Source organism: Enoplosus armatus, chromosome 2, assembly GCF_043641665.1.
Source record: "Enoplosus armatus isolate fEnoArm2 chromosome 2, fEnoArm2.hap1, whole genome shotgun sequence".
Lineage (NCBI taxonomy): Eukaryota > Metazoa > Chordata > Actinopteri > Centrarchiformes > Enoplosidae > Enoplosus > Enoplosus armatus.
The window spans coordinates 1,148,352-1,158,093 of record NC_092181.1 but is presented as its reverse complement, the minus strand read 5'-3'; the positions used below and the strand labels follow the sequence as shown (position 1 = coordinate 1,158,093).

The window sequence follows — 9,742 nt, the reverse complement described above, 5'->3', positions numbered from 1 at the left end:
CACAAAAAGATGGCTGCAGTATAAACTATTCTGTTAATGAATAATGTAAACAAGAAACAAAAGAAATGTCTTTGCTTTTTTGAGTCAGCCTCTTCTTTTATACAATACATCAACAGTTTAACACCCTCAACAAGATGCATGGACACTACACAAATGTGTGTGTATGACTTGATATCAAAATAAAGTTAAGGTGAAGTTCGATAGCAGGAAATATTTATACTTTGTACATAACACACAATAGCAGTAAACCTAACGGTTGGATTTATCCCGCAGAATAAAAGACAGAGTGGTTCTTTATAGATCCACCATTTTCGATCAGTGTTCAACAATGAAACAGCAAGAAATCAATCTTAGATGAGGCAGAAAAACAGATTTTTCCACTGGCAGGAGCCTTAATTGTTCAACAGTCCTATTGAAATGCTGAGGAAGTTTTTATGACAGTCTCACATGTGCATGACAGAGGATGGAGGCTGACATTGGATTCAATCTTTCTGTGCAGCTGCACATTAAGGACCAACTGGCAGCTGACGCCTCTTGTCAGTCACACATTTCACAATATTTTCTCCCCTTTAGGGCTGCAGCTGACGATTACTTTCATTATGGATTAATCTACCGATTGTTTTCTTGATTAATCGTTAGGTCTATGGAATGGCAGCAAAAATGACTGTCATTCGCATAAGTTCCCAGAGTGCAGAGCAACGACTTAATATGTCTTGTTTTGTCTGACCAAGATTTTCAGTTTATTCATAGAGATCTAAGAAAAACAGAAAATATCCACATTTGAGAGGCTGGATTTTTTTGCCATTTCTTTCATATTGTTGTGGTTCTCTTATAACCTTATGTATTTTCCATCTTTTTTTGCGTGTTTATTCAGCTTTGGTTGACGATAATATAATATATATAACAATATGATACGACAGGCGCATGACACTGCGATTCCCATCTTCAATCCCTTCTTCATTGAACAAAATATCCCCAGAAATTGACCTGTGGCATTCGTGACCCGATGACATCACCACACAGATGACACACTTTGTGAAAATACTGCGTTAGACACGGTCACGGCCGACACAACAGAGTCCTAATAGCCGGCCAGCTGACTACAGGGCTCTGTGCGGGCAGGATTGTGGCTGGCTTAGAAATGGCCTGCCTGCTTCCTAAATATATTAGCTATACTGCGGAGCCACTGATATACTGAAGCAATCCTGTTAGAGAGACGTGTACGGGCTCAAACCATTGATGTGAGAGGGAGGGAAGGAAAGGAAGAGAGACAACGAGAGAAAGAAAAAGAGGAAAAGAGGACAGATATTATGGAGGAAACAGAAATAAAAGACTGGAGTGAAAAGCCAGTTGAACACACACATTGTTTATCTGGCTCGCCTGGGTCTACTGTTGTTACTTACAGCTGACACTAACAAACCCCTTAATGAAATGAGGGCTCGGAAGTGGATGGTGGGCCTCCCCGCTCATCAGCCATGATGTCACAAGCCCAGATTAGACTGGACCATATGGCACTCTGCCTGCTGTCCCTCTAATCCTCAGCCGCCATCCAGGCGTCTCTCCACCCAACCCCTACCCATCCCATTCATCTTACAGTCCATTCATTCATCAGGCTATCTTACAATACATCTATCTACCTATCTATCTATCTATCTGTCTGTCTATCTGTCTGTCTGTCTGTCTGTCTATTCTACCACCATCCATCCATTCAACTGCCTCTTTTTTTTCATCCAATCACAGACAGGCAGCTGCCAGGCACAACGCCACATGCAGAGTCCTTTCTCCACTATTGAATGAGACCGTCATGGCTGCAAGTGTTATCTATTGTTTTGTTGGATTTTTTGTTGTTGTTTTTTTTTTTTTCTTTTTGTCCAGTGCCTGTCACTGCGTCTGTCTTGCTGTCTGTCCATTTGTCACATTTCGGTTGTTCAGTGCACCTCTCTTTCTCTCTCCCACGTGTTCATACAGCAGACACAACATGATGTAACACATATTTGTTGGATTAATTTGACCAAAGAGGCTTTCAGTGCCTCTTGTTTACACTACGTATAGGCTGCAGCGTGGCTCGGCCCTTGAACCATAAAACTTTGGTCACAATTAGGAACTTTGTCATTGTCATTTAAATATATTAAAGCAATAATTCAACATTTTGGGAAATACGTGTAAAAATAGAAATTATGCGTTCATTTCAAGGTCAGGACCAGTATCTCTGCTGACTGTCTTGTCTTTTGTCTTTTATGTGCTTTTTGGTTGAGAACCTATGAAATGAAGAAGAACTGCTGTGTACACAACAGTAGATCATGACTGTGCTCTTGCTCCATTGGGTAGCATTCTTCTCCAAGTACGGCATACTGTGACGTCAAAATGGTTTCAGTTGGACAGTTGGATTAAGGGCTACAGTTACACATTTAAATCCAAATACACACACGTATGCAAATGAAACCCAAACACAGACCTGAGCTGCATGTTAGGATTGATTGCATGTCATGTGAGTGCATGCAGTGTGACGTTTAAACCTGTTAATTCATTTGGGGGATTAGGCTTACATGCTGAAGGATATAAGGCAGGTTCACTGGGCAATACATGGGACCAAGCGGAAGTCAGAGGTTGCTTTTGTCAGCGACTTGTCGTCCAGCTACTGAGCTCTCCTTTAAATTCCCCACATTACTGAGTACAACATGGAAGATTATTCATAAGTGGCCTTAACAAAAGAAAAACATTTGACCCTGCAGTCCTGCAGTGTGTCATGTCATGCTACTAAGTTCCTGTAATATCACTTTAATATTTTTCTGTGTGTATTTATAGCTGTTTGTGTATTGGTGTACAGTGTGTTTGTGTGTGTGGTACACAATATTGAGTTTATGTATACAGCATGTGACCATACCCACCTACATGTATTAGGGCCTAAACAATTAGTTGATTCACTGATTGGTTGACTGACAGAAAATGAATCAGCAACTACTCTAATAATAATTAATTCATTGTTTAGGTCTTTTATTAAAGCAAAAATACCAACCATGCCTGTTACCAGCTGCTTAATTGGGACTATTTGCAGCTTTTCTCTGTTTAATATCATTGAAAACTGGTTATTTTGGGGTTTTGGACTGTTGTTTGGACAAAACAAGACATTTGAAGATGTCACTGTGGGGTCTGAAAAATTGTGATTGGCATCTTTCACTATCCTCTGACATCTTTCAGAGCAAATGAATAATCAATTAGGCTACTTTAATTGAGAATCAGATCAATCAATAATAAAAAACATTGTTGTAGCCCTATTTCATAAATTGCATTTTCCTATAGAGATCTGTATGTTTGATAGCATCTTTACAAGACATTGCATCCTTGTTTTGAGATTTACAGTATTGTTGAATTTTTTTCAATTAGCTGTTGTCATTCTTCTTCTTCTTCTAAAAAAAAACAAACCCTCTTAGAGCTTTATGTCCACCGTTGCTCGCTGAACTCGAAGCGGAACCTGAAAATGAAAGGACAGGTGTGTGTGCCGGTAGAGGACACACGCTGAGTAACATCCAGCACACTGCAGCAGCAGCAGGGCTTTTATCCACCAGGGCCGGGGGCGGAGTCACAGGCCAGTCATAGATGTGGGCGTGGTTGTTGCCGCGATCACACCTCGCCGGTCTCCATATATGGTTCGTGACGTCACGCACCGGAGGTCCCATTCACATAAAACTGATCGGCCGGAATCCCCTTGGAGGACATGTAGGCACAGACGCGCACGGGACTCCTCTCTCGCCGTATCCAGCTGAATTCTTCAGGCAATAACAACAGCTCCTAGGCGTCACAATGAAGGTCACCAGCATAGACGGCCGGCGTCTGAGGAAAATCATCAGGAAGGAGAGCGGGAGCTGCCTTATTGTGGATTGCCGACCTTATTTCTCCTTCACGAACTCCAACATCAGAGGCTCTGTCAATGTCAATCTCAACTCAGTGGTGGTCCGGAGGTCTCGAGGAGGGCCGGTGCCTCTGCAGTTTGTCATCCCGGATGAGAGAGCCCTGTTTCGGCTTCGGGAGGGGAGCGTATCGGCAATCGTAGCTCTGGATGACCGGACGTCCCACTGGCAGAAACTGAAAAAGGACAGCGTAGCACAAATAGTAATAAACACTCTGTCACATCTAGCGAGCGGGGCAAACATCTGCTTCCTGAAAGGTGAGAGCTTTGGGAGTTTAAACTGAGTTTTAATCCACTTTGCCTTGTTGTAATGTCTGAAAGAGACTATGCACACTTTTAAAACGCGGCCATTTGAAGCCTCACTATTTAATAAGAGTGCCTTTTAATCAAACAGTCTGGTCCTGGGATTAAACTTCAATTAGCTGGTGTCTTGTCTGTATTTTCTGTCCCACACATTTTAATAGTACGCTGCTCTAGTAGAATATTAATACTGTATTCATGTAAATCTTCATGAAATGTGAGGTATAAAGAAATGATTGTTCACTTTTCTGTCCTCAGTCCCTATTTTTAATGACTGACCCATGGGCCTATGTTTTTCATACATCTTATTTTACTTCTCCCACCAACCCATAATCTTTATGTCATTATCCCCCTCGCCTGTGTTGAGAGCAGCCTACATTTCTCTCACTTCTCTTAGTGAGAGAAATGTCGTGCGTGCGTCAATGGAGCGGGTGAGTCAGTGCGGGAAACGCAGGCAAATTGGTGGTGCAATGAGTTTCATTGATTAAAAACCCCAAAAACAAAACAAAAAGAAAATTGATTCCGCTCCGAACCATTTCTTCTGGCTGAATAACTCCATCGGGGCTGTGATAATGTGTTGAAAGACATCAATTTCCGTCTGTCACCTCTGCGTCCTCAGGATGTTGCCCTAAAAGGATTACAGCTCCTTCAACTCCGGGCTCCTGTAATTAATTACGTGCTTATAATCAGGTTATAAAGGTTATAATCCGGTGCTGAGACTGTTTCATAAACGCTGCCATTTCACAAGACGTGTGTGTGTGTGTGTTGGGGGATAGAGGTAGAATTATTCTAAGCTTATTTATGTGTTGGTGTTTCTGCCCTCTCTCTCAGGAGGATACGAGAACTTCCACTCTCAATACCCTGAACTTTGCACTGAGGTGAAAACCATCGACCAGAGCGGAACCGAAACCGAGAAAAGAGTCAACAGCCACAGCGAGAAGCTTTCTCACCACAAACCAGATTACGATCAGGTATGGAAACACCCTTTACAGTAGTACTTCCCACTCTCCCACGCAGGACTGACATCCACTGTCAGTTTTTATTTTTAACCTTATCCAAAAACACACCCAAGCCCTGCTGTCATCAGAGAGACTTATATTTGGCATCAGCCCATCAAAACATTTTCTCAACGTACATATGATATTCTCTGACCTTCACTGCTCCCCAGCCATCTCATATTTGGCTCATAAAAAGCGAGAGACCAGGCAATGATGCCCAGCTGACATTGGGACACCTCATAGAGTCTTTCATCTCTGACCTTTCCTCTACCTCCTCCACTGCCCAGATAGAAAGCATGTGGCTGCTTCACATCTCAAAGGACACTCTATTGTGTCTGTGGTGGACATATTGTGGGTTATTTCGCTTAATGGTTTACAGAATAGGGGAAGTCCATACCTGCAGCTGCACACACTCGTGTGTGTTTTGTCTGCAGTTGAACGTAATGTTCTGCTCTGCAGCTTATTGGGCTGGGTGGGTTAAAGCAGATGCATCACGATCCGGGGTTCACTGTTATGTCTTTTTAGGTGGCTGTGAAGTCACGCTGTGTTGTATATGATAGTCCTTATCTACATGGACTCACGTCTCCTTTTCTCCCCCAACCCCTCTCCCTTTCAGGGTAAACCTGTAGAGATCCTGCCTTTCCTCTACCTCGGTAGTGCCTACCACGCCTCCAGACAGGACTATCTCAGCGACCTACACATCACGGCCTTGCTCAACGTGTCGCGCAGGGACCTGCAGCCGGCCAAGGGCCACTACGACTACAAGTGGATCCCAGTGGAGGACAGCCACATGGCCGACATCAGCTCCCACTTCCAGGAGGCCATAGAGTTTATTGGTGAGTTGAAGGGACTGAACGTCTGGCTCTCCTTTTATGGGGAGCAGCTCTTTAACTATTTTCTGATTCACAGGGGTCGCACTCAAAGGTTTGTGTCTGAATCTGAACATCAGAAGATAGCTGAGTCACCTCAACTTGTTAGGAAGGGAAATAGATACATCACTACCAAGATGGAGTCCTTTCCTAGAATAACATCAGCTTCTGTATATTTATAGGAGTTTCAAAACTACTCAAGCTGAGTTAGAGAGCCACCTATACATAGGTGTGTTTATTTTCGTGTGTCTTCAAATAAGCCCCCTCTCACCTACTACCATTCACAAATAGAGGGCTGTAAGAAACCCAGCTGTAATCAGTTTAACTTGATCGCCTGCCTTCAATCCCCCACCAGCATATCCAGCCAGCCAGCTTTCATTCAGGATTTGCTCACTGCCCCCGTCCCCTTCCGACCTCCCTCCCTCCATTCCTCCTCCCCCCCGTCTTAACTTGAAAAAGACGCTCCCATGCCGTCATCGCCTCCCAGGCCTAATCTCAGTGTGACAACTGGGTGAGCTGTCCGTGTTTAGTAATGGTCGGGTGGAGGAGGTTGAGGGCTGACTGACACACACACACACACAAACACAGTTGTTTATGATGGTTGGTTGGAGGATAAATGCTAGCTGACTGACACACAATGAGAAAGCACAGTTGTTGGTTGCGCGCAGGTGGGAATCATTGATGGACTCAAGGGCAGCAGGTAGGCTAATGTGCTACAGAGGAAGACAGAGTGTGTGTGGGAGAAGAGAGAGGTGCTGGATAATAGCAGCAGCAGCAGCAGCAAAAGATGTACACAATGTGCTGGTGGCTATTTATAGGCAGGTAGAACCAAGGACAAAGCTCACCCACAAGCAGCTTGGCTGACCGGTATTGGGTGGCTGCTATTGTTGGTATTGTGCATTGTTTGAGGATGCAGCCTACATTTAGGGTGTCTTTCTGTAAGCCCGTCTGTTATTACATAAGGCCTGAAAATTGTTCCAGGGGCAGGTTTAGCCTACATTCAGAGAGGGCCTCCAAAATTCATCAACCATGCCAAGTGATTAGAAATGTGGTGCACACAAATCCTAACAGAGCTGCAGCCGGTCCCCAAAACAAAAGTCAATCGCCAATCAGAAACGCTTCTGATCTGGTGATGGATGCACAGTCAGGGAGGAGATTATAGAAATGATTGACCTCCTGGATGAAATCAGCGGCTGAAGCGTGCCATGACTTCTCCCGCCAACGAGGGCACATCACTCGAGGACGCTCAGCACCCACTGCTGCTGTCGCTCACTTTTTTTCCACCCCTCTTCCCTCTCTTGTTGCATCCTCCACTCCAGATGGGAAGTTCATGGTTCATTCATGCGGTTTATTGAGGATCAGAGCTGTCAGAAATCACTGTTGTTCCCCCTGCAGTGGCTCTCAAGACAGAAGTGGCCCTCGATGTTTCTATTTCATAGAAAGGGAGAGACATACATATGTGTAGGTGTCTGTAGGTAGATCAAACTCCAATGAGACAGGCAGAAAAGGAGACATGTAGGTGTTTGCAGTAGTTCTAAGAATTAACTAAATCTTGAAATGTGTCATGAGCGACACTTATACAGATGACAGAAAGTAGATTTGTGTGTAGGCATCCGAACATACAGATAAGTGTGTAGGAATGCTGCAGCTCTAAATTAGACCACACATATCGGTACCACAGCGGACTCTGCAGCAGCATCCAGCGCCCCCACAGCAGTGTAGGAGAAAGAGAGTCTCATGTACAGCTGCACGCGCTCTGTGACTCACGCAAGCGTCTGCCTGTGCACAACTGAAACTGGTATACGATGTGTACATTCTTCTGTCCCTATAAATGAGGTGCACTGACAAGGTTGATGTTCATGTTTGTCCATATGTCCTGCTGTGTGTGTGAGATAGAGAAACTAGATGGATGAGCAGAAAAGTGTTCACATAGTGAGTGGGAGTAAGGAGTAGGCAATGATTACACAGTTCAATTTTATTTTGGTATTATTCACTGTTTAAACCTCTTTACCACACAACTTGACTTTAAAAATATCAATTACAGACACACACACACACACAAATGAAACAAAAAATAAAAGCCTACACAACACCATGGCCTATATTTTGAAATGGACAAATTATTTTTTTAATAATTAAATTGATGCCAGGTTTGATTCTGTGCAACAATTTTGCTGATGATCACAGAAAGAAATAAAAATTGCGCCCCCCATCTCACCACAGATCATTAACATCGACTTGTCCTTTTCTTCTTCTCCTTACAGATCACGTGAAGCAATCAGGGGGAAGGGTCCTGGTCCACTGCGAGGCAGGCATCTCACGCTCACCTACCATCTGCATGGCGTACATCATGAGGACGCAGCAGCTGCGGCTGGATGCGGCCTTTGACATCATCAAGCAGCGCCGGGCGGTCATCTCACCCAATTTCAGTTTCATGGGTCAGCTGCTGCAGTTTGAGTCAGAGGTCCTCTCCACGGCCCCGGCTCATGCCGCCACACCTGAACCGGCTACGCCCTGTGCCCCAGAGTCCGCCTCTTTTTTTGCCAATGACTTCACCACCACCTTCAACACCAAAAACTTTGAGCCATCTGTGTTCACCCTCCCTACCTCTTGCCTGCAGTCCCCAGTCCACCACCAGTTCAAACTGAGCCCAATAACTGCACTGCCTTAAAATGAACTGACTGCTTGTAGTCTTACTTGAAAAAAATAAAAATTAATGCTCTCTGTGTGCCTGTTGTTGAAACCAGCAGAGCAGATAGACTGGAAATCAGAAAAAGAGAAGAGTCAAGATAATAGTATCCTGTTCATGGGACTTGAGGTCTATGAAGGCCACAAGGCTACAGACACAGATGCTGTTTTCCTGTCTTCTGAACTGCAGTGATGAAACAACACAGCACAGTGATAAACTGCAATATACATGCCTTAGGTTGATATTGTGATTTATTTGCCTATTCACAAATACAGTCAGGCATTTAAACCTAATTTATTTGAAAATTACAGTCTGTCTGATTTTTTCAATAATGTGGATGTTAATGTGTTTAATAAATGTTTTCACCACAAAAATAAAGTTGTTGTCATGAAATCATTGTAGCATTGTGTTTGTAGTGGTAGTTGATGGGTCTAAAATTTAGAAGTCAAGTGGGCTTTTTCAAGTAAGTTAGTGCAGGTCTGTTCCCACAAACAGCAAGGCTGAGGAGAAATCAATACTTCTTTTCAGAGTATACATTCAGCACAGGCCCAAATACAGCAGGAGAGGCAACAGTGACACCTGCAGTGACTGAGTTGGCCTCTATGAGCAGATGTAGATAAGATGTTTGTAACTTTTATAGACAAACTACTTGTGTCTAGATTCTTGGTCATCAAGTTAGTGTAATGTAACCCAGTCCAACGTAAGCAAACTATCAATGAAAACGTGCACGTTGCATTAGATTTGGGAAAACCAGCCACAGGTAGAGACTTTCAGTCGAAATTCCCATTAGAAACGAGTGGCGTTGTGTTTCCTAAAGATAGAATAAAGTATATCGACTGGCAATTATTAATAAACAACAGTCTTTGTCGATAACAAATCGGGTTTCGACTTGACTTCGCTTTGAACTCCGTGCTACCGACTCTTTTCTGTCTTTGGCGCCTAGAAGACAGCCAGCTAGACTGTGCCAACTGCACAAGTA

At 43.8% G+C, this 9,742-nt stretch overlaps 1 protein-coding gene across 1 annotated transcript; it reads left to right on the top strand.

Annotated features, from left to right (window-relative positions):
* The first annotated feature begins 3,724 nt into the window (after positions 1-3,724).
* dusp5 (dual specificity phosphatase 5) lies at positions 3,725-9,123 on the top strand. Its single transcript, XM_070915109.1, has 4 exons — positions 3,725-4,165; positions 5,039-5,178; positions 5,822-6,041; positions 8,339-9,123. The coding sequence occupies exons 1-4, from the start codon at positions 3,802-3,804 to the stop codon at positions 8,743-8,745; spliced, it is 1,131 nt and encodes a 376-aa protein (XP_070771210.1). The 5' UTR covers positions 3,725-3,801; the 3' UTR covers positions 8,746-9,123.
* The last annotated feature ends 619 nt before the right edge of the window (positions 9,124-9,742 follow it).